This window comes from Notechis scutatus, chromosome 6, assembly GCF_049901735.1.
Source record: "Notechis scutatus isolate UNSWTSFEM ecotype Mainland chromosome 6, rNotScu1.2, whole genome shotgun sequence".
NCBI lineage: Eukaryota > Metazoa > Chordata > Lepidosauria > Squamata > Elapidae > Notechis > Notechis scutatus.
The window spans coordinates 25,309,266-25,334,780 of record NC_142014.1 but is presented as its reverse complement, the minus strand read 5'-3'; the positions used below and the strand labels follow the sequence as shown (position 1 = coordinate 25,334,780).

General features: G+C 42.2%; 1 protein-coding gene across 2 annotated transcripts in view; it reads right to left on the bottom strand.

Annotated features, from left to right (window-relative positions):
- ANO2 (anoctamin 2) overlaps nucleotides 1-25,515 on the bottom strand; it is a 178,184-nt gene that overhangs the window by 128,724 nt on the left and 23,945 nt on the right. For both annotated transcript variants that reach the window (XM_087967719.1, XM_026679288.2), the window contains 5 exons: nucleotides 24,234-24,602; nucleotides 5,409-5,507; nucleotides 4,209-4,360; nucleotides 1,880-1,934; nucleotides 1,108-1,159 (listed from right to left, as the gene is read on the bottom strand). In XM_087967719.1, the coding sequence (XP_087823845.1) occupies nucleotides 1,108-1,159; nucleotides 1,880-1,934; nucleotides 4,209-4,360; nucleotides 5,409-5,507; nucleotides 24,234-24,602 (727 nt within the window). The remainder of the gene's footprint in view (nucleotides 1-1,107; nucleotides 1,160-1,879; nucleotides 1,935-4,208; nucleotides 4,361-5,408; nucleotides 5,508-24,233; nucleotides 24,603-25,515) is intronic.

The window sequence follows — 25,515 nt, the reverse complement described above, 5'->3', positions numbered from 1 at the left end:
TGTGTTCTCAATCCTCCAAGATACCTAACGATTCCATTTTGGGCTATTTTTCAAGTTTTACGACTGCCTGCCTCTAAAACCAGGAATGATTCCATTGGCCAAACATCCTTAGCCCTTTTGCTAGCCTTCTTTGGAGAAGGAGACAGGCTGATATTACAACATGGAAGTCCTCCCTTCAGTGATTCAAGAAATAAAGCCAGTGAAATTATACAAAGATCCCCATCCTGACGTCTGAATCAGGCTGGCATTTACGATGGTTAATGTATCAAATTTCCAGGGCTACACTTTTCAATGCAGGAGAAAAATATATATATATACCTTGATCTAAAGATATGGTGTTTTTTTTTTAAATAACAAGTTGATGTTATAAAGCAGGGGTGTAAAACTCAGTTTCATTGAGGGCTGCATCAGGGTTGTGGTTGACCTCATGGAGCCGGGTGGGTATGGCTGACTGGGTGGGTATGGCCAGCGTGACGCTACTCCCCAAACTGCTGGCATGTTTCCTCTTTGCACTGGGTAGACTGGGTGTGAAGCAATGCTGGCCCGATGTTTCCTCTTCACATTGGGTAGACTGGGCCGAAGTGATACAGGACGACCGCTTACATTTTCCAGGACGGTCCCGTGGACCAGATCCAACCACATCACGGGCCCCCTGTTTCCAACACCCCTGTTGAGAAGCAATGTTTCTCAACCTTGGGAACTTTAAGATGTGTGGAATTCAAGGGATACTGTGTAAAATAGCAAAGCATGGACAGAGCACGGACAAAGAACGCTCCATGGATAAAGAAGGGGAGGGCACATTAATAATGATCCTTTCTCTCTGATTGGATAGTTTCTATCAGCGTAAAATGTGTATAATACTCTGAGCCACTCTCGCAGGGTGTGGCTATTCCTTACATGCATTTTGTCTCTATGTTTTGGACACAGGATTCACCCAGACTTTTTGCTTTGGCCAAAGAATTTTTAAAAAGCTGTTATTTTTGCAAGACTCATCTCGAGTCTCACTCTTTGGCATCTCCGTGGTTCTGGGAAACTTCTGGGACCTTACAAACATAATTGAGAAGTGGCTTCCACAATGCTCTATTTAAGATCCAAGGTTTTTCTTACCCATGCTGTTTTTGGCTTTTGAACTATATGTGCGCTTCAAAATTTCACGGACCTATATTTGAAGAAAAAAAAAAAAAGAGTAATCACTTACAAATGATTTCCCGCGATTTAGTAGAAACTAATCAGTCAATGTACATTTAAAAACAAACCTCCCCCCACAGATATTACAAGAGCCGTGGTGGTATAGTGGTTAGAATGCAGAATTGCAGGCCGACTGCCAGCAGTTCGATCCTGACCGGCTCAAGGTTGACTCAGCCTTCCAACTTTCCGAGGTCAGTAAAATGAGGACTGTTGGAGGCAACATGCTGACTCTATAAACCACTTAGGGAGAGCTGTAAAGCACTGTGAAGCGATATAGGAGCCAGTGGTGGCACAGTGGTTAGAGTGCAGTACTGCAGGCTACTTCTGCTGACAGCCAGCGGTCTGTAATTCGCCCGTTTGAATCTCACCAGGCTCAAGGTTGACTCAGCCTTCCATCCTTCTGAGGTGGTAAAATGAGGACCCAGATTGTTGGGGGCAATGTGCTGACCCTGTAAACCGCTTAGAGAGGGCTGTAAAAGCACTGTGAGGCAGTATATAAATCTAAGTGCTATTGCTATTGCTATATAAGTCAAAATGCTATTGCTATTGCTATTAACTGAAATTCTGAGCCTCTACGCTTGAAATAGCATTTTGAAATATGAATCCTCTTTGTTTCTCTTATCTGCAGATAAAGTGATGGAAAACATTCTAAGCCATAATTCAACAATAACTTTCTTGTGGGTTTACTTACAATTCGACTGCGGGTGCCGTTGTCAAAAAAAGTATCTTTATCTTGAATGTTGTACCTTGAAACATGAAAAGAACAGAATTTTTTTTAGTTCTGTGATATTATAAATGGTTGCATAATACCCTAAAGAACAGCATTAGGATAATTTTTATTCCGAAGAAACAGGTTCTAATATTACAAAACAATAAACCTGATTTACTTCAAGCCCCAAAAGTGGCTTATTCAGCTAAGGTTAAAATGGATTGGATTCTTATTTTTTTATTCCTTTGAACTTTTAATGGGTTGTCTGAACGATAAGGCTTTAAAGATTTGTTTATAGATAAAATATGGGAAAAGGGTTTTTTCTTGCGTTTTTAGAGAAAATCATGTACTGTGATATTAAAATTGAGAAGGATGAAGAGATGAAATTAATTGGTGAGACATCATTTGAAGGGATTAAAGATTACACATTTTAATATGTTGTTATTTTTGGGAGCCCCTAATGGAATTTTCCTTGATTAAGTTTTAATAATGGGAGTTTAAAAGATTTATTTATAGATATAAAACATGAGAAGAGGGTTTTTTTCCCCTTCCTCTGTGTCTCTAGAGAAAATGACAAGGTACTGTGTGGAAATTTGAAACAGTTTTATTTGTTTTATACATAGATACCAGGGGTAGGATTCAAATTTTTAACAACCGTTTCTGTGGGCATGGCTAGGAGGGCATGGCTAAGTAGGTGTGGCCATGTGAGTGGGTGGTGTGGCTTCTTGTTCCTTTTTTTGAGGCCACCCTCCCCCATTTTGGGCCTTCTGGGCCTCAGGGAAACCTCCTGGGGGGTGGTTGTGCTCCCAGAAGGCTTCCCTGGGGCCAAGGAAGGCAAAAAAAATGGAGTGGGGGGTGGGAGCTGCCCCCCCTCAATTTTTTGCCACCTGGGCCTCAGGGAAGCCTCCTGGGCGAAGCAGTAAGACAGAGAGGGCAATCCTGGTACAGTTGATCGTAAGAACAGCTGATCGTTGGGAGGGGAAAAAAAGAAATACCTTAAGGACTGACTGGGCAGGGAAGAATGCAGTTAGCGCGAGCGATAAGGACTGACTGGGCGGGGTGGGGTGGGGCAGGCAGAGAGGGGCGGGGCCAGCCAGGGGCGCAATTTGCCGGTTCTCCGAATTGCGCAGAATCATAACAACCGGTTCTATAGAACCGGTCTGAACCGGTAGAATCCCACCCCGATACACACCTAAATTATTATTTCTGGTAACTTAAATGAACTTTTGCTGAATAAGATTGAATTGTCAGGCTTTACTATTTGCTAATAGATATAAGATGAGATATGGGCTAAAGAGATTTTTGATTGAAATAATAGAGAAGGCATTAAGTTATTGTAAATATGCTTGTCTTGATGAAAGGGGAAGTAATTTCTTTCTACAGATAGTCCTTGACTTACAACAGTTCATTTAGTAACCAAAGTTACAGTGGCACTGAAAAAACTAACTTATCACTGATTTTCACATTTATGACCGTTACAGCATCTCTATGGTCACGTGATCAAAATGCAGACACTTGGCAGCTGACTCATGACAGCTGACTTTGCAGCTTGGCAGCTGACTTTATGACGGTTGCATTGTCCCGGGGTCATATGATCCCCTTTTGCGACCTTGTGACAAGCCAAGTCAACAGGGAAGCCAGATTCACTTAACAACCATGTTACTCACTTAACAACTGCAGTGACTGACTTAACAACTGTGGCAAGAAAAGTCATAAAATGGGGCAAAACTCACTTAACAAATGTCTTATTTAGCAACATAAATTTTGGGCTCAATTGTGGACTGCCTGTATATTTTTTCTAAAAAAAATTGTTTTTTACATTTTCTCCTTTTTCCTTCCTCCTTTTTCCTTCTTCTCACTGCACTTTTCATTTTTTTTAAAAAAATATCTTCTTAATTTGTCTCGGTTTTTTTGCATTTGGATTTTTAAACTTCAATTAAAAAAGTATTATTTTTTTAAAACAACAAATTCTCTTCCCAGGAACCTAAGTAGGTCCCAAAGAGCAAAAAAGGAGGAAAAAGTTCTTCTCTCTTTTTGTATGGTTTAGAAAAGGATGCTAAACTTATTTCATATTCTTTAATTGATCAAATGATTGGCATTTTGCCTCTGTGACACCCAAGCAACCCTCTAAAGTATATCGGTATTTTTCAGACTTGGCAATTTTATATTATATAGACTATAGAAGGGCTGAGGAATTCTGGGAGTTGAAGTCCACACATCTTAAAGTTGCCAAGTTTGAAAAACATTTCTCGATGCTGTGCTCGATTGGTATCTATCCAATTTCTGCAGAAGTAATCTGTCAAATACTCACAAATATATTTTTTCTCTGGAAAAGGGATAAGATAAATTCTTCATCCTAGTGGTAGTTTCCTCTGGCACTTTAGGCTGCAAAGGTTCTGTACATTTCTGCCATATCGATGATAGCTTCTTGACAATTCCTCCTTCTTCTTTGATTTCATAAGTCTAGAGAAACAAAAACAGTGCAAATCACAAGGACAGAACTTCCAAAAATGACTAAATTCATTTATTCATATATTTATTTATGATTTATTACTTTTTATGTAATATATTATGATTATATTACACTTATTCACATCCTGGACATAAACTGTTTCAACTCCTACCCTCAAAACAACACTATTTTTGCCCTCCCACAGGCTCAAGGAAAGCCTCTTTAGCCCAGGGAGGGCAACCCCCCTCCCTGCCTGGTGCAGGAGGCCAACTAGGCTATGCCCACCATGGCCACGCCCACCCAGCAACCGGGCAGAGAACCCATTGCTAAAATCTGAGCCTGAATTGGTATTCCCCAGCAATTCTCTGCACTGGGACTAGCTCAACCCCAATGAGTTCCACAGGCTACTCAAATGAAGCCAACGCAAAGCCTCAAGGCAAAGGAGAGTCCAGTCCAGTTCCCAAGGCTAAGGCAAATCCACAGCCCACGGTAAGAGACATGATCCGAACGAAGTTCAAAATGAGAACTCACAGCAAGGAACCAACACATTGTTCCCAGCATCGTGTCTGTGTGTCTACTGTACTAAATAGCAAGGCTTCCAGTGCAACCCATCAAAAGGGGTGAGGCTGACTCCTCACGAGTGATCTGGATGACCTTCTCTGCGCCTGCCTTTCCTCTGCCCTACATGTTCTTGGATCAGTTGCAGAAGGCAGTTTCTCTTCCTCATCATTGACTTGCTGCAGCTGCATGCCTTCTCCACCTAAAGCCTCAGGGCTGTCCTGCTGCAGCTGTGCTTCAGTCAAATCCCTCTCAGACAGCTGCTTGGAGCTATTGGCCAACTCCCTTCCAGATGTGCCGGGAACTGGTTCATCCTCTTCCGAGCTGACAGCTGGAGAAGTATCTGGGGAAGCCTCTGGGGGATGTCATCACAGAGTAGAGTTTAGTTCACACTGTTATGGCTTCCAATTGTCTTTTGTGACCATACCCTGTGGCCTACCTGCTATTTCCCTCTGTTTCTAACCTTCAAAGGTGATAAAAAGAGAATTGACCCATACTTACTCTTTTAGTGGGCATCTTGATTTTCAGAATCTCGGCTTCTCGGCTTAGGACATTCCATGGTGCGTGTATTCGGACAAAACTTAATCCTTGACTCTTATCCTAAAATATGGGGGGGAAACACCATATATTGTACTGAAAGCTATCAAACCAGAATGCTATCCATAAAATGGTTTGTGTCTCTTGGAGTATGCAGAAATCACTTTAGGGATCTGAATTTCAAACCTGGAAATAGCCAGCTGTTTAGCAAGATCATCCAGTTCAATTAGTGATAAGATTTTTAAGTAGCAACTCATTAACATCTGATAATTAAGGACTATCTGATCTATCTATCTACCTATCTATCATCTATCTCTATCATCTCTATATTTCTCTCACACACATACACACACGTCTATCATCTATCAATCATCTATAAATCATCTCTCTCTCTCTCCTATCTATCTATCTATCTATCTATCTATCTATCTATCTATCTATCATCTATATATCTACAAATATTCTCCTTTATTGGAAACTCTAATGATCAAAGTTGACATTTTCAAGAATAGGGCAAATGTAGGATGCAAATTTGTTTTCAAATTGTGGTGTTGGAGAAAACTCTTGAGAGTCTCTTGGACTGCAAGGAGATTAAATCAATCAATTCTCAAGGAAATCAATGCTGACTGTCCTTTGGAAGGACAGGCCCTGAAGCTGAAGCTCAAATACTTTGGCCACCTAATGAAAAGAAAGGACCACCTAAAGATGTTTGATACGATAATGGGCAGGAAATAAATTTAAAGAAAGAAAGAAAGAAAGAAAGAAAGAAAGAAAGAAAGAAAGAAAGAAAGAAAGAAAGAAAGAAAGAAAGAAAGAAAGAAAGAAAGAAAGAAAGAAAGAAAGAATAGATATGTTCAATCATATCCACCTGCTGGTGGAAATCTAGAACCCTGAAGGAAAGGAAAGGCTGTTCCGCGTGCCTAGAGATGGATAAAGGAGCCTAGAGTAACAGGTTTCTATAAATTCTCTACCGTTTTGGACTTGGCTTGGTCTAGGATGGTCACAGTTTCCCAATTGCAACTATGTTGAAGTTAAGTCTGTCCACATGTTGTGAAATTAAAGAGTTGTCATCATGTCTTCTGCCTGCTAGTTGGTGTCTGATGTTAATCTTGAACTAATTCGATACTCATCTGGGTGCTGATTGCTGGTGGGGAAGTGTTTGGTTAATTTTCGTTCTCTTTCTGGTTTGCTTATTGTCACTTTTGCACAGCATATGGGTATTGTTTATGTCTCTGTGTCTGCTGATGGCTTATCAGAAGTAAACCAAAAGACCCAACAGCCCCAGAAGGAAAAACAGGAGTCATCTACGACATACAGCAAAGTGATTGCAACAGCCACTACGTAGGACAAACAGCCAGAAAGCCAGCAAAACTCATCCATGAATGCCAGAAGACATGGTGAAAACTCTTTAGTTTCACAACATATGGACAATCTTAGTGGCTAAGAAGCTGAGCTTGTCAATCAGAAAGGTCGGCAGTTCGGCGGTTTGAATCCCTAGGGCCGCCTAACGGAGTGAGCTCCCATTACTTGTCCCAGCTTCTGGCAACCTAGCAGTTCGAAAGCACATAAAAAATGCAAGTAGAAAAATAGGGACCATTTTGGTGGGAAGGGAACAGCGTTCCGTGCACCTTCGGCATTTAGTCATGCCAGCCACATGACCAGGGAGACGTCTTCGGACAGCGCTGGCTCTTCGGCTTTGTAATGGAGATGAGCACTGCCCCCTAGAACCGGAAACGACTAGCACATATGTGTGAGGGGAACCTTTACCTTTTAATCATAGCTTCAACTGGGAAATTGTGACCATCCTAGACCAGGCCAAGTCCCCAAACACTAGGGAATTTCTAGAAGCCTGTTACTCTAACCTCCTTTATCCACCTCTAGGCATGTGGAGCTTTTGCTCTTCTTCAGGGTTCCAGATTTCCATTAGCAGGTGGGTAAGATTTATACCACTGAGCTATAGGCTTTGGAAGACAGGATACTTCTTTCTGTGACTCAGGGGGTTCCAAATTTGGCAACTTTTAAGACTTGTGAACTTCGCCTTCAGAAGTTGTGGGTGCTCCAACACTGGAAGCTTTTAAGAAGAGATTGGACAACCACTTGTCTGAAATTGTGTAGGGTTTCCTGCTTGAGAGGGGGTTTTGGACTAGAAGACCTCCAAGGTCCCTTCCAATTCTGTTATTCAGTAATTCAGTAACTCCCAGAATTCCCCAGCCAGCATAAAGTCCTCAAGTCTTAAAAGTTGCGAAGTTTGGAGACCTCTGAGTTACAGAACAAAGACTATTTTTCCTCCAAACATGTTGTAATTGTAATTTTAACTGTAACTGAACATTCATTTCTTTCTTTCAGGCCAAATATTTCTATTGAACGAGTTCTATTCCTCCTTACATTGAAGAAACCAAATACTCCTAAAGAAATGTAGTCGTTTATTTAATACTTTTCTTTAGTATGTGTTTCTTGTCTGGGGCTATTTCTCCTCGCCACAACCACCACTATTTGAATATTTAGTTTCTTGCGTGTTTTTTTTTATGTCTGCGGGAAGGCAATAATCCTTAAATGGAGAAACTGTGCTAAGGGAGAGTCGTGAAACTGTAAGATATTCGCCATTACTGCTATGAAAGAAATTTGCCAAAATTATGCTCTATTGTCAACGTTATAGGAACTCTTAACCAGATGTGTGTCTGAATGTGTGCTAAGTTTAGCAATGTGTCTGGGGACCAGATGTGGTCACAATTTGACCAAGATTTCTCCGAAAAGAGAAGGACCAAGGGAGATTCAGTGGCTTGGCAGGACTCCTTAGTGAAATAGAGATGATGAGCAGAAGAAATGTTAAGTCAATTTTCCTCATCATATTCTGGAAAGTGACAAAGCTCTAGGCCCCTGTGGTGATCTGGGGCATGGCACAAAAGCAACAAAGTCACAAAAGTAGGTAGAGTCCCTTTAATACCTCCAACTTGGTCCCCAATGTCCAGTTATCTTCGACTGGAGAAAAAACTCTCCCAACAAGAGTTTTTAAAGGGAAGAAATTCCCTCCGAACTCAAAGTACACATAAATTATAAATAAAAACCAACACAAACCACACTGCAGCAATTAATGAGACAAGGCAGGATAAGGAATTGCAGACTTCAAAAGATAACAAAACATACACAGTTGGGAGGACGCCAGAACCCAGGTAAGACATGACAAACAAAGATAATTCATGCTTTGCTTCCAGAAAGGTGCTGTGCACAAACACCTTTTTAAAATCCTGTTTTCCCAGCTGCAGCTAATGCAGGGAATCAGAGCCCTTTTCTCCCCTGTAGCCCACGTTGCTCCATTCTCCATTCTCCATTCCTGCGTGCCCTAGGACGAAGAGTGGGTGGGCCTGAGTATTCCTCTGAATGTCCAGCCAGCCTGTGTCCTTCCCCAGTTTCTTCCACAGCCACTGGAGCCACACTCCCACTCCCTGTCAGCTGCTCGACCTCCCCCTCCAAATCAGATTCCAACAGGGGCATGACAGTTGTCTCTTGAACCCCTGGAGAAGATGAAGACTATTGTTTCTCCTAACACAGAACCTTTTCCCCTTTTTATTTTTATTTTTGTTTGGAACGCAAACATCTCCAAGTTCTTTTTGGGAGGTGTCCCAGAGGTGCTTTTTCAAGAGGCAACTGGACTTTCTGGTTTTTCTTTGAAGAGTTTTTGCTTCTCATCCAGAGCTGAAGAAGCTCAGAGAGCATGATTTTAAGAGTTGGATATACTTTGCAATGGTCTATCTCAGTGGTGGCGAACCTTTTTGGCACCGTGCCGAAAGTATGCACATGCAAGTGTGCATGTGCATGCATGCGTACACATATTCAAAATGCAAGGCACATGTGTCCCCTCCCCCTGTGCATGTGTGGCAGAGGCCCGAAGACCAGCTGACCGGTGGGAGGCACATGCACATGCGTGGCAGAGCTGAGCTGGGGTGACCATGCAAATGCCCACAGAGAGGGCTTTGCATGCCACCTGTGGCACTCGTGCCATCGGTTCGCCACCACTTGTCTACCTGTTGTGGCCTATCAGCCATTGGCCCTTCCAGCTCCTAATAAAGGAATCATTGATTTAACTACAGAGGGTTTATCCTGCTTGGGAGCCAGGTCAGAACCAGATAACAGATAATCAGAGTTGGAAGGGACCTTGTAGGTCATCTAGTCCAACCTCCTGCCCAAGAAGGAGATGCTACACCATTTCTGACAAATGGCAGTCCAATCTCTTCTTGAAGGTCTCAAGTGATGGCGCTCCCACAACTTCCAAGGGCAACTTCTGTTCCATGGGTTGATTGTTCTCACTGTCAGAAAGTTTCTCCTTGTTTCCAGGTTAAATCTCTCCTTGTTCAGTTTCCATCCATTATTCCTTGTCTGGCCTTCAGGTGTCTTGGAAAATAGCTTGACCCCTTCTTTTCTGTGGCACCCCTCAAATATTGAAAGACTGCTATCCTGTCTCCCCTGGTCCTTCTCTTCACTAGACTAGCCAAGCCCAGTTCCTGTAACCGTTCTTCATATGCCTTAGTCTCCAGTCCCCTAATCATCCTGATTGCTCTTCTCTGCACTTTTTCTAGAATCTCAACATCTTTTTAATAATGTGGTGACCAAAACTGGATGCAGTACTCTAGGTGTGACCTTACTAAGGCTTTATAGAGTGGTATTAGTACATCCCTTGATCTTGATTGTATCCCTCTGTTAATACAACTTAGGATTGGGTGATTGGGCTACAGCGGGATGGGGGGGGAAAGAGAGAGATTCATCCAAGGATGGAAAATCTGTCTCTTTCATGGATTTATGTAGTTGCAGGTGTCTTAAAGTGACACCAATGGGTTTATTTTAAAATGACTTAGAACTTCATACTAAAATTAAGGAATCAGTATAATGGTATTTCAGTTTAATTTTAGGTCCCAGTAGTCCACGACTTACAACCATAAGTTTTTCTTCAGAGACTGATTAGATGACTGAAGCTTCTGCCACTCAAAAATCTAATTGGAGAGCATGATTGATGACTCTTGGCTATGGACGTGTTTCATTGGTTGATACACCCAGAGAGGGAAGCAGGATCAAGGGTGACAGTGAATTACGTATCTCAGAGTTGGCTTTGCCCAGGCTTTGCCGGACGTAGAACGTTACCTTTAAATAAATCCTTTTTTAGTTTTGACAGTGTGGCTCGAGGCTCATGATTTAATTGGAGTAACTGCTGGAATCCTGACAGTGTATTTGTGTTTTATTTTTTATTTACAATGTAAACTGAAGATGGCATTTAATTCCATTGTAAGAGGTGCAATGACAATAAAGTAAACTAACTAACTAATCACTCCCACACCTTCTCCGGCAGTGTTTCATTGATGAATCCCTTTTAGTTTGTGAGAAACATTGTTTTATAAGCATGGTGGAAGTTGCAAGTACCCTGTGGTGCTTTAGAAACACCGAGAATCTGAGCAAACGTTGGAAATTGTCTTTTAGAAGAAAAAAAAAGGAAAGAAATGTTTTAATTACAGCCCTGTGTTTCCTCAGTGGTGGTGGTGGGAGGTTTTGCCAGAACTATAGGACAAACCTTTTTAAAACAAACTCAAAATTCAGACCTACTGTAAGCTCTGCACAACTTCTAGTTTAAATGACCCATTTAGCGAAGTAAGCAGAGAGAAGAGAAAAGACCAGGCACTCAGTGAAAAATATGCCAGTCGTTGCATTTTTGAACCAACTTTAAAAAACTGTTTTACTGGAAAAATCTGGAAAAATGAAAGGAGTGGGTTTCAATTTGTGCGTATAATGTTGACACATTCCGTGGTACCTCTCTCGGAATGCTGTCCAGTGCATCCTTTGCACAACAAAACTGTTTATTCAAAGTTATTGTTTGTGTCATTATTGTTTCTGTAAGAACATTGTTATGGTAAAGATGCCATTCTGGGAACAGAACAGCCGCTAGAAGAATAAGGCATAAAATACAGAAAAGAGGTTGTTTTATTATTATTTTTCTTTCTAAATGAAAGCATTTTCTTGCAATAGAATCCCTTTCCTTACAACCTCAACCCACACATTTAAAGTTTGATTCCTTGAATGCTTGAATTTGATGGGAAATGGGGTAGGTGGGAGAGAGCCTTCATAAAAATCCATAAACCCTACCTTCTGATAAAATCTGATTTTTGCTACACCCAGCAAAAGGAAACAAATAAAAAAAAACAGATAAAGGTACCCCTTGTCTCACTTGTGTTGGACTCTAGGGGTTAATGCTAATCTCTGCTTCCTAGCCAAGGGAACCATCATTGTCCAAAGACACTTCCGTGGTCAGGTGGCTAGCATAGCTTTACACAGAGGCACGTGGAACACAGTTACCTTCCCACCGAAGTGGTACCTATTTATGTATTCACATTTGCATGCTTTCGAACTGCTAGATGGGCAGGAGCTGAGGCAGGAGTGGGAGCTCACCCTGTCATGCAGTGTTTGGGTCTCGAACTGCCAACCTTCCAGTCTAGAAATTCAACATCTTAACCACTAGGCCACCGTGTCCCTATTAGTAAACCTTTTAATAAAATAGCAGCTAAAAACTCTTAGAACTCATAGTTATTTTTTTTAAAAAAAATTTATGTGTAAACATTTTGAAAACAGTGTATTGTCCAGGCATTTCATTTTACTGACAAAATAGGTATGGTAGCAGTAATATGTGTGTGTGTGTGTGTGTGTGTGTACGTATACATATATGATAATTATAGTTGCATTAACTTATTTGTTCTTATATTAATTATACTGGCATACTTATAGTCATACATAACGTTCATCTTTTACATGCACATAGCAATAATCTTTCTTCTTCTAATTTCTACCTCTTGTGTCTAACCACTGATAAAACCTATCCCATGTTGAATAATAGTCTGTATCTTCTTTATTCTTTTATTTTTAATGTCAATCTATCCATCTCTGCACAGTCCAATATTTTCCGAATTGTATTTTCGTCTGGTGGAGTGTTCTCGTTTTTCCAATATTGTGCAAATGCAATTCTCGCTGCTGTCAATACATGAAGTATTAAGTATATAGTCCCTTTATCATAGCTTTCTGGTATTATACCTAACCAAAATATTTCTGGCTTTAGATCTATGTGCTCATAGTTCTATTGATCCAGTGATCATGGATTCAGTTGCTGGTGCCTACTGAGAAGTCAACTGGACCTTCTTGCTGTACTTGGTTGATTTCCACAACTAAATCCCCCTAACCCACTTGCAAAGCCAAGCCTTTGTGACCTTACATAAAAGCCACTAGGGCAGGTGTCAGCAACCCGCAGCTCTGGAGCCGCATGCGGCTCTTTTGGCCCTCTGCTGTGGCTCCCGGTTGGGTGATCCTACCACTGGCTGGCTCCGCCCCTGGCCCTCCCTGTCACTCCTCACCTGAGAGAGAGAGAGAGAGAGACCCATTTCCCACAGAAAACACCAGGAGCTACAAAATCTGGGTAGGCGTGGCAGGGAGGGGGTCATGTGGCTGGGTGGGAGTAACGTTGAGTTGGCCACGCCCACCCAAGTTTTGAGGCTCCTGGTGTTTTCTTTTCTGTGGGGAACGGGTCCAAATGGCTCTTTGTGTGTTTAAGGTTGCAGACCCCTGCACTAGGACTTGGGGCGGAGACCACCCAATTAAACAAACATCCCCACCTTATATTTACATCTTTAGGAAGGTGAAAGGTAGCACTTACAATCTGCATGTCTTGTAGGCCTTCTCATCCACTTCAAACATTTTTCTTTAAAATAAAAAAAAATAACTCGTCCTCAAAATGCATGGATTATTTCATGCATCTCTTTCTATAATGTTAGTCGCTGACTGAATAAACATTGCTGGTACTGATATTTTCCACAACACCCAGCCTTGGCACAAATATGCTGGCCAAGAAAGCTGTTCAATAGATTTTTCTCAGTGAAGGGGCTGGTTTCCAGGTTGGCAAAAGAAGAGACGTCGTTGTATACTCTCCGTTTATTTACTCAAACTATATGCTGAATACATAACGAGGGAGGTTAAATTGGAAGAATATGAGCATAACTTTAAAACCGGAGGAAGAAAAACTGTGCTGTGCTATGCTACAATATTGTTACTCTGAGAAGCGAGTGCGTAAATGATCTGAAAGCTGTAGTAATGAAACTTAAGAAAGACAGTGAAAAAATATGGGACGAAGATTAAATATAAAGAAGATCAAATTACTGACAACAGGTTCAACAACCAGCATGGAGAACTGACAATGAAGGCATCTAAGTGGTGGACACTTTCTGCTTTTTAAGATTGATTATTCACAGTAAAAGAACAAAGTCAAGAAATGCAGTATGTTGCAGACTAATGCTTGGAAAAGAAATTTAGATGTAATATGGTGGTGATCATCTCAGTTTCTGAGCTGAAGGAGCCAGTGTTGTCTGTAGATACTTCCGTATGGAACACTGTTACCTTCCCACCAAAGTGGTACCTATTTATCTACTTGCATTCACATGCTTTCGAACTGCTAGATAAGCAGTAGCTGGGGCAAGTAATGGGTGAAGATAGTAATCCCAAATTCTTTCCTACATCAAGTCAGCTGTTAAAGCATTATTAGCAGCAGCATGTTTTCATCCCTTACAGTCCAGCTCACACAAATCGAGACAGCAACTGAGTGTGCCTAATCTAATGAAAAGAAGTACTAAGGGGTGACATGATAGCAGTGTTCCAATATTTGAGGGGCTCCTACAAAGAAGAGGGAGTCAACATGTTTTCCAAAGCACCTGAAGGCAGGACAAGAAACAACAAAGGATAACTTATCAAAGAGAAACTTCCTGACAGAACAATTGATCAGTGGAAGGGCCTGCCTCCAGAAACTGTGGATTGCTCCATCGCTAGAGGTTTTGAAGAAAAGATTGGGCAGCAATTTGTCTGTAGTGGTATAGAGTTTCTGGCTTGTGAAGGGTCCCTTCCAACTCTGTATAACCATCTGGTTTGGTTCTGCAACCCAACAAGACAGACACAGACTTCAGAGGATAATTAGGACTGCAGAAAAAAACAATTACTACCCACCTGCCTTCAACTGAGGACCTGTATACTGCACGAGTCAAAAAGAGAGCTGTGAAAATATCTACAGATCCCTCACAACCCGGACATAAACTGTTTCAACTCCTACCCTCAAAACGACGCTACAGAGCACTGCACACCAGAACAATTAGACACAAGGACAATTTTTTCCCAACCGCCATCACTCTGCTAAACAAATAATTCCCTCAACACTGTACAACTATTTACAAAGTCTGCACTACTATTACTGTTAATCTTCTCATCACTCCTTATCACCCATCCCCTCCCACTTGTGACAGTAGGACTGTAACTTTGTTGCTTGTATCCCTACTATTTATATTGACTGTTTCCTAGTATGATTTGATTGCTTATTGTACCCTATGACTATCATTAAGTATTGTACCTTATAATTCTTGACTCTTGATGAATGTATCTTTCTTTTATGTATACTGAGAGTATTTGCACCAAGACAAATTCCTTGTGTGTCCAGTCACACTTGGCCAATAAAGAATTCTATTCTATTATATTATTCCTGTGATTCAAGCAAAACACATTGACAGAAGCATTCTTCTGACCATCCTCAGGTTATCTACCAATGTGGCTGACAATATAGCAAAGGTCTGAGAGAGGCTGTTAGGCCTCAGATGGTAAGATTTTCAATTCTATTTTTCTCTCTATCACCGTGTTTCTCAACCTTGGCAATTTGATGATGGCTGTTCTTTCAACTCCCGGATTTTCCCAGGCAGAGAAACCCTGCTGTATAGCCTTGATGATACCCAACAACTGATCCTTGGGGTTCTATCATTCCATTCTGTTCTACTGTCTTCCCATGGTCCAGTTTAGAATATGGTAAAATATCAGCAGAGAAGGAGCACAAAACAGGTGAAGTTGTGAGGAAATTGTGGCAGAGCTATTTGGGGAGAGCAACACGTCGGTGAAAAGGGCTTGGTGCAGATCAGTCTCCAGATGAGGAAGGATTGTGGACAAATCTCTGGTGTATTTGGATCTCTGGGGTGAGTAAGAGGAGAGTTCTCTTGCCAAAAAAGATTAACCATTGGATCACACAGTATGGATGCCCTGCAAAAGACATTCCCTCCATGACTCCACAGGGCAAATAACAGTACTATTAAACAGCTATTACTCCTTCTCCCTTGGTGCTCATTCTGTTCTGTTGGCAAACTCTGAGATCCATTTGTTTGTCCTCCTTTTAATTTCCTTGAAAACCTTCTACTTGGCCCCTCACGCACACCCAATCTGTTCCGGCTGTGGCTGACCTCAAAAAACCTCAGGAAACCCACAGCTGCACCCTCAGCTACATATCTATCTATCTATCTATCTATATATATATATAAGCGAAATACCACTCATGCATCATCACAAAATCTCCAGAACCGTAAAGCCTACAAACTTGAAATTTGGCACATATGTTCCTCTTGGCTTCTAGGTGCTCACTAAGAAAGGATTTTTCCAAATGACCATCAGAGCATTAGTTTTTCGTATATTATTATTAACACGCTCTGATGCTAAGGAGTTCTACTCCCGCTCCCCACCTGAAAAGAAATGTGTTCCAAAGCAAAATACAAGCAGAGGAGAGGAGTTTCAGTTTCAGTTTCACAGCACCAAGCAGCTTTAGTACAGAACAGCTGAGCTAAGGCTCTTTGCTGTCTCCTTGCTCACACAGCAAATACTGTTTCAATTTCCAAAAAGCCCTCAGCTCTCTCACACACTGACAGAATGCTAGCCAGATGAAACCAATGGATGCTGGTAGGCAGAGGCAGATTTTGTTCCCCTTATTTTCCCCCTCCCCCCCCAAAAAAATTAAGCCTGACCACATAGTTTCGTAGTGAAGCACAGGTATCCAGCTAGTATTCTATATTATTGCAATGGAGCTGCAAGTTAAGCACTGTGAGTTCACTAAAGAAAGATCATAAAATGAGGTCCAAAACTCACTTCACCAATGTCATGTTTGTTAGCAGCAGAAACTTTGGGCCGAATTGTTGTACCTCGAGGACTATCTGTATTTTGTATTTTAGAGTTGTCTTTTGTAAATTGTTTGGGGCAGCTTATATACATGTCATAAACAGAAGACACTGCCTGCCAGCTGCTTGCCCCCTTTCCAGAAACAGCCTTTTGTTTTGATGTGCAACATTTTCAAGAACTGGTTGCCATTGGTGAGAGGAGAATACTTACGTCCTCCGGGGATAAGAGAGAAGCGATCTAATTTCTATAGAGATTAGAGGTGACATTTATTGACTGGCCACAGTGCAGAATAACAGAGTCGCGGGGGCGGGGGGGAACCTTGGAGGTCTTCTAGTCCAACCCCTTCCTCAGGCAGGAGACCTCACTGATTCGCATACACATAAACACAGAGAGAATAGCAGAAGTGGAAAGGATCTTGGAGGTCATCTAGTCCAACCCCCTGCTGAAGGAGGGGTCCTCACTGATTTCATTACTCATAAACACAGAGAGAATAGCAGAGCTGGAAGGGATCTTGGAGGTCATCTAGTCCAACCCCCTGCTCAAAGAGGGGACCTCACTGATTCGCATACAGAGAGAGAGAGAGAGAGAGAGAGAGAGAGAGAGAGAGAGAGAGAGAGAGAGAGAATAGGACAGCTGGAATGGACTTTGGAGGTCATCTAGTCTAACCCCTTGCTCAAAGAGGAGACCTCACTGATTCACATACCGAAAGAGAGAATCGTGGAGCTGGAAGGGATCTTGGAGGTCATCTAAACAACCCCCTGCTCAAGCAGGAGACGCTACTGATTAACATACACATAAACACAGAGAGAATAGCAGAGCTGGAAGGGACCTTGGAGGTCATCTAGTCCAACCCCCTGCTCAAGGAGGAGCCCCAATACTATTTCAGACAAGTGGCTGTCCAATCTCCTCCAGTGATGAAGCCCTCGTAACTTCTGAAGGCAAGACGTTCCACTGGTTATTCTCACTGACGACAGACTTCTCCTTAATTCCAAGTTGGATCTCTTTTCATTAAGCTTCCAACTGTTTTCAGGTGCTTTGGAGAATAGGTTGATCGCCCCTCGGATATTGGAAGGCTGCTATCATGTCTCCCCTGGTCCTTCTTTTCATTTAACTAAACATGCCCAATTCCAACAGCCATTCTTCATATTTTAGCCTCCAGTCCCCTAATCATCCTTGTAGCTCTTCTCTCAGCCAGTCCTCGAGTATTGAAGATTTGTCCTGAAATGAATACAAACTCCAGCTCCTTTGTAGTGCAATGGTGGTTTACTCATTAGCTCAGCAAACAACAAACACCCTTCTCTGACAAGAAAGGCTAAAAGCCAGGCAAGGTTAGAGTTGGGTTTTAGTTTGCTCCCTTTCCTTTTATTACCATTATCATGAGACACACTCCACCACACCCAGGCCTATACGCAGTTCTAATTCTGGTCGTGCCTAACCCATTATCCCTAAATAAATTATCCCCTATGTCTACATCCCTACCCTATTCCGACCCTCACTAACTGATCCCCACCTGGTGCCACCTTCACCATGTTTTAACCTAAGGCTTTATTACCACCTATATGTGCCCCAACCCCCTTTAACAATATGCACCACATCAAAACATGAAAAGAACCATTTCCAGCAGCCCCGCAGTTGTTTCAGAATCCATCCAGCAGCCCTGCAGTTGCTTCAGAATCCATCCTCCATCCCCGCAGTTGCTGAAGAATCCATCCTCAGCTCTGCTGAGTCATTCCAAAGCCATCGGCCAGCACACAAGCAGAAATACAGATCTGGCAGCAGCAGAGATAAGGTGACATGGCCAGCTGACTGGCTGCGATGCATATTCAGAGCTGACGGGCTCCGAGTGAACTCGGAACCAGACATCTTCTATGCACTTTTTCTAGAGTCTCCACATCTTTTTATGCACTGGGGATTTACGAATCAAGTAAAACCATGGTAGCCATAGGAAGACAGAAACACCCCCTTGCCACCAATCAACACCTCGATAAGCAGAGAATAACACCAAGGTTAACATTGGACCAACAATCAAGCAGTAAATAATACTCCAATCAAGGAACTACCATCTCAAACAAACTAAGCAAGGACTAGTCCCACCAACAAGGCAAGCCACTTGTGTATAAGCAGAGAGCAAACCTTACTCCCTCCTAGCACTGATGATGTTACCTAGTTTGGATAATGAAATGTCCGTAAGAAAACAACCAAGCTCAGCAAGCATCAAGGATCCCACAGTTAAAACTCTGAGCTACAAGAATTCTCTTCTGGTTCTACCATTGGTCATGCCGGTCATGCTGTAAGAACAATCTTGCCATAAAATATTTTAGGTTCCTTCAAAATGCTCGTCCTCTTTCCACACTGATTTGAGAGGGTTGAGAAATAACACAAAGATGAATGAGATTCAGTGTAATGGATTTGTCAATGGAGGTTCCAGATGGAGTTCTAGTTGTCCTGGCAGAGCTGATGTCAGGATTCTGGTGATTGCCCTAATTAAATCATGAGCCTCGAGCCAATCTTCAAAAGAATCCAAAAGATTTATTAGGAGCAACATGTCGGCATTGACCTATATGAGGCCAACTGTGCCACACATAATTTATGTTCACCTGTGACCCTGTTTTCCCCCTCCCCCCTGGATGTGTCATCAATGAGATTCTCCAACAAAGCCCATTCACAGGCTGGGTGTCATCAATCACATTCTCAATCTCTGTAAGTTAAGTGTGGAATGTACTTCTGTTTTTAATTGCTGTACTGCTCCTTCAGGTTTTTCCTCCCTCCTACTTATGGCAACTCGGAAACAGGCATAGGAATTTAAACCAGAGTCCTTTCCATTAGGGATCTTTGATAAAGAACTACCCCAAATAAGTGAAATATAAAATAATACATATTTTGACAGCGGCCAGATTGGCTTTTGCACAATGTTGGAAACAGCCTCATGTTCCATCAGAGGAGATGATTATTCGAAAAATTTCAAGTTGTGCAGAAATGGACAAATTAACCTTGGCATTAAAAGATAAAGACACTTCAATATATTACGACAGTTGGAGCTGCTGGTACAAATGGATAGACCAAAGATAGGTTTCACACCAAAAGGCAAAAGAAGATATGATAGAATCATAGTAGTGATATACAGATATATGTAAGGATTAATTGTGTATATGGCATAAAATAAGAATAAAAAGGAGGTCTCACAAACTGTTGAAGATGAAAATGTTTTTAATTGTTTTCTATCTTTTTCTTTCAATTCTTTTTTTTTCTTGTTTTCTTTTTCTCTCTTGCATTTATGTATGTGTTGTTGGTCTATTTTAATTGTAAAATCAATAAAGTATATTTTAAAAAAAGGAATGCTTTATGAGTTGACAGCTGATACTCGGAGCCAAACTTTGCCTCAGAATAGGAATATGTGGCCATTCTGATGCGTTTTTGTCATGCCCTTGGTAGAGTCAGACTCTGAGGGGGTGGAGGAACAGCCAACAGGGAGTGAAGGTGTGGCTCGGGAGGTTGTGTTCAGGTACTGCAGGTCCCTACCCGCTTCATAGGATGAAGCCCCAGGGGACAGGCATGTCTCTAAACTGGAAAGCTTTAGCAAGAGGTTGGGATGATATAACAGATTTCATTTTTTTCCATTGTATACCCACATGCTTTGTTTTGTTTTTAATCAGTAGAGTCTCTGGTTATATCCTTTTGGTACGCTCAAAAAGTCCTTTGAAGAGCTTCCTGGGAAGACAACATCAGAAGATGAACAAGGGTGAGCTATCAACCTCAGCTTTCTAAAACCAAAGAATGGTTCTCTGTCTTTGAATGGTCTGCACATTGCACTAGGTCACCGTTAGTTTTAATAAAATAAGGAAATGTAAAGGTTCCCCTCGCACATACATGCTAGTCATTTCCAGCTCTAGGGGACGGTGCTCATCTCCATTACAAAGCTGAAGAGCCAGCACTGTCCGAAGACGTCTCTGTGGTCATGTGGCCGGCATGACTAAATGCCGAAGGTGCACGGAACGCTGTTCCCTTCCCACCAAAGGGGTCCCTAATTTTCTACTTGCATTTTTTACATGCTTTCGAACTGCTAGGTTGGCAGAAGCTGGGACAAGTAACAGGAGCTCACTCCGTTACATGGCGCTAGGGATTCGAACTGCCGAACTGCCAACCTTTCTGATCGACAAGCTCAGCGTCTTAGCCACTAGTAAAATACCTTTATTCAAAATCTTGAGCCATAACGAAACAAGCCACATGATGCTTTCGTGCAATGCAAGGCCCAGATTTCTATTTACCTCAATGCCATCAGCTGAGATGACGAGTGCATGGAGAAACTGGCCAGAAGCAGGACTGTCTCTCCTACGATGGCAACCACAATGCATCTCCATCCGGCAAGGACATCTGCCCTTTTGGGTTGCATCTCCAAGACTGCAGCCAAGCACAGTTTAGTAGGGCCCGTTCTGTTGCACCAGCTGCCTTGCTGGGCTTAGAAGCAAAAGGGATTCTCTTAGCAACTGGGCAGATTAAGGAAGGCTGATTAAGGCCTGTCCAGATCTGCAATTCAGCAGAGTCAGTAAACAAAGAATTAACAAAGGAAGCTGATCCCCTACCCACACGCTCCATTTCTCTCCGTCTGAGTTTTTAATTAATAGTTAAATGTGTTCAACTAAAAGAACAAGCTGTATAAATTTGATAAATAAATAGAACAAAGAATGATTAGGGGATAAAGATGATTGGGGGACTGGAGGCTAAAACATATGAAGAATGGTTGCAGGAATTGGGTACGTCTAATGTACAGAAAAGAGGGACGCGGTGGCTCAGAGGCTAAGACACTGAGCTTGTCAATCAGAAAGGTCAGCAGTTCAGCGGTTCGAATCCCTAGCGCTGTGTAATGGAGTGAGCTCCCGTTACTTGTCCAGCTTCTGCCAACCTAGCAGTTTGAAAGCATGTAAAAATGCAAACAGAAAAATAGGGACCCCTTTGGTGGGAAGGTAACAGCGTTCCGTGCGCCTTCGGTGTTTAGTCATGCCGGCCATATGACCACGGAGACGTCTTCGGACGGCGCTGGCTCTTCGGCTTTGTAACAGTGATGAGCATCGCCCCCTACAGCCGGAAATGACTAGCACACATGTAACATTTACCTTTACCTTAGTGTACAGAAAAGAAGAACTAGAGGTGATGATAGTAGTGTTTCAATATTTGAGGGGTTGCCACAAAGAAGAGGGAGTCAAGCTATTTTTTAAAGCACCAGAAGGCAAGACAAACAGCAACGGATGGAAACTAATCGAGGAGAGAAGCAACTTAGAATGAAGGAGAAATTCCTGACAGAACAATCAACCAACGGAACAACTTGCCTTCAGAAGTTGTGAGTGTTCCAACACTGGAGGTTTTTTAAAAAAGAAACTGGATAAGACATTTCTCTAAAGTGGTATAGGGTCTTCTGCTTGAGCTTGGGGGGTGGGGGTGGACTAGAAGACCTCCAAGGTCCCTTCCAACTCTGTTGTTCTGATTCTAATGCTTGGGTTCAGATTTATTTCCCAATGAATTGTTAATTCTTCAATTAAAAACCTAAAGGATATAGTTTGAACCTCAGCATAATACTTCACATTCTGTGCACTGGTTCATCACTTATGTGTGTGCATCTTATTTGTATGAAACAATGCTGACCCCCCACGTCACATCTTTTAATATAAACCTTCACATTTCTGCCAGCAAATGCCATCTGTCCAAACCTCAAATCTTGGAGGTCCGGCTTAATCCTCAGTGACTCTGCTGTCAACTTAAGAGTCGAGCTGTCAACTCAACGGGCAATACCAGCTCATAGAAAATTCAGCGCTATGAGATGCTAAGACATTATGTTTGAATGTTCTGCTATTGTTCCTCCTGGGGAGCTTCTCCTGTGATGAAAACGGCACATCCCCTTTGAAGGAAATCTTGAAGAAACTGTTTAGACATCATTAGCTAGTAAACCAATTCCCTGCCCTGAAGCCACCTGAACAATAACAATAAAATTGCAGGGTGCAAATTATGCATTCATAAATCCTGTACATTGCATCTAATCATCTCACGTCATAGATTCACGGTGCTGCCACGTGGTATGACTGAATCATGGAGCTACATTTTTCCCCCAAATCTTTTTACCTTGCCAGGGCAGAACATGGAAGGGTCCAAGTTCTGCTCCCTTCCACGGCACGAATAAATTCTCTGTTGTATATATTTCTCCAATATTGCGATGACCCGGGGCATGGCACAAAAGCAACTAAGTCACAAAAATAGGTAAAGTCCCTTTAATACGTCCAACTTGCCCCCAATGTCTAGTTATCATTGGCTGGAGAAAAACTCTCCCAAAAACAGCTTTCAAAGGGAAGAAATTCCATCCGAACCCAAAGTACATATAAATTATAAATAAAAACCAACACAAACCACACTGCAGCAATTAATGAGACAGGGCAGGGTAAGAAATTGAAGACATCAAAAGATAATGAAACACACACACTTGGGAGGATGGCAGAACTCAGATAAGACTTGACAAACCAGAATAATTTCACGCTTTGCCTCCAGTAACTTTGCCGTGCGCAGTTTGCCCTTTTAAACACTGTGTTCCCAGCTGCAGCCAATGAAGGGGATCAGGGCCCTTTCCTTCCCCATAAACCACACAACTCACATTGCTCCTTTCTCTGTTCCTCCCTGCCTGCCCTAGGATGAAGAGGGGGTGGGCCTGGGTCTTCCTCTGAACTCCCTCTGCCTTGCTGTACTTCTCCCCGGACTGTGCCCCTCCCCAGTTTCCTCCACAGCCATCAGAGCCAAACTCACACTCCCTGTCAGCTGTTCCACCTCTCCCTTGGAATCAGATTCCAACAGGGGCATGACAAATATAATCCCCTTTACAAAACAATATTTGTACATCAGGGTTGAACAGTGGGCTCCTTCATGCTATCTAAGTTGGTGGTTTTCTTGCAGACATTTCATGACCCAACTAGGTAACATCATCGGTGCACTGATGATGTTACCTAGTTGGGTCATGAAACATCTGCAAGAAAACCACCAGGCTCAGAGAGCACCAAGGAAACCACAGTGTGTTCTCTTTGTTTTGAAATGGGGGGAAATGATGTGAAAATGATGTGAGTCCTCCACTCCTCTGCTCACAACAGAATGCCTTATGCCACCAGATTTGAAATTTCAGGCTTAGACAACTTAGAACTATGCCACATTCGATCTGACCTAAGCGTAGCACATAAAATTATCTATTGCAATGTCCTTCCCAATATTTGGAATAGACTCTCCTGCTCAAGCAGGGGGTTGGACTAGATGACCTCCAAAGTCCCTTCCAACTCTGTTATTCTATGATTACCCATCAATGATTACTTCAGCTTCAACCACAAGCACACAATAGATACAAACTCAAGGTAAACCACACCAAACTCAATTGCAGGAAATACGACTACAGCAACAGAGTTGTCAGTGCCTGGAATGCGCTACCTGACTCTGTGGTTTCTTCCCCCAAACCCCAAAAACTTTAACCTTAGACTGTCTACTATTGACCTCACCCCATTCCTAAGAGGTCTGTAAGGGGCGCACATAAGCGCACCAATGTGCCTACCGTCCCTGTCCTATTGTTCCCATTTATTTGTATCTATTTCTTGTATTAATAATCATGTTTATTCTTACATCTGTTATCTAATACATATTTGACTAAATAAATAAATCTGTCAGGCATACTTCAAATGGCTACAGCAGGACAATTGCATGCTCAAGACATATGTGAACAGCAGCCAAGAAACTGTCAATGACAAGACAACGGAACGCAGGCTATTGAGTTTCTCTTACCTCCACTTCCTTTTCTAACTCCAAACCAGCTTCCACCAGGTTGCGTTCAAACTCCTCCCTCTGCTCCTCTTTTGCAACCTCCAAAGCATCTTGTGGAGCGACATCAATGATTTGGGCTTCTGGAGTAGATCCATCCTGTTGCTTCTGCTGGCTTTTGGCGGTCTCCCCATTAGAAATAATCGCCAAAGAGCCCGGCCTATGTAAGGGCCCTTGAGAATCCCCACCGTGGTCCGAGGAATGCTTTCGATAGTGGTAGACTAAGACGTAGTCCACTTTCCTTTTGCTGTCTCGGAAATGCATCCCTCCGGGTGACGGTGATGGACTGTCTGAGACACCAGACTGAGCCCCATCCACATAGTTGTTAATCACCTGGAAGGAAAGCGGAAAGTATTTAGCAAAAAATGCAATGAACAGAACCCCTCCTGTGCTTCCTACTTGTAAAACCAGAGGGAAAAAAAAAGAGAGAGTGTGTCAGATGGGCAGAGAATTTATATATTAACTGTTGCATTTGAAGGAACGGAGCAGATGGGACTCAGATTAAACCACGCTGGAGGTTTTGATTTCACAAGCTTTGGGCACCAAGGCATTTGACAGAGTACATAATTTTAGACGATCGATAGAAATAATCCCAGACTGGTGTGCAAAGGAGGAAAGTCCAGCCCTCTTTAAAAAAAAAAAGAGAGAGAGAAAGAAATAAAAGAACACTAAAGTTGGAGGAAGCTCACGTTTATTACATGTTCTCCTTTCCACACGTGCCATAGCTCATATTCCCTTTGCTTTTCCTCTTAGCAATATAAATAAAAGTATAAAATACATCCTCCTTCCCCTCTCCCTTAAGCTCATATACATCCTTAGCAATTCAAGGATTTAACCTGTTTCTCTCCAAACATATATACACACACCACTGAAATTCAGTAACCCTCAGTGTTCTGGTAGTCTTGGAAACCACCAAATATGCAGTTGTTGTTGTTTTTTAAATTGCAAAGTATTGTTTATATACAATGAACATAGAATCTAGGACTCAGCAGATTAGCAGAGTTCCACCTGGTTTGATATTTATTTAAAGAAATAATGTCCCAATCTATTGACTGTTTCTGATATTCACTAGCCAGCTGAGGCTCAATTAATAAACCAGTATTGACTTCCTTACGTTCATATACGTATCCTATTGATCTCAAGTAACCCACAATTGGGTGGATTCATATATTATGGAGTGCACAATGGCTTGTATCACTGAGCCAAAATATAGTTTTCTTAAGAAGTTAGAATTGCTAGACTGTGT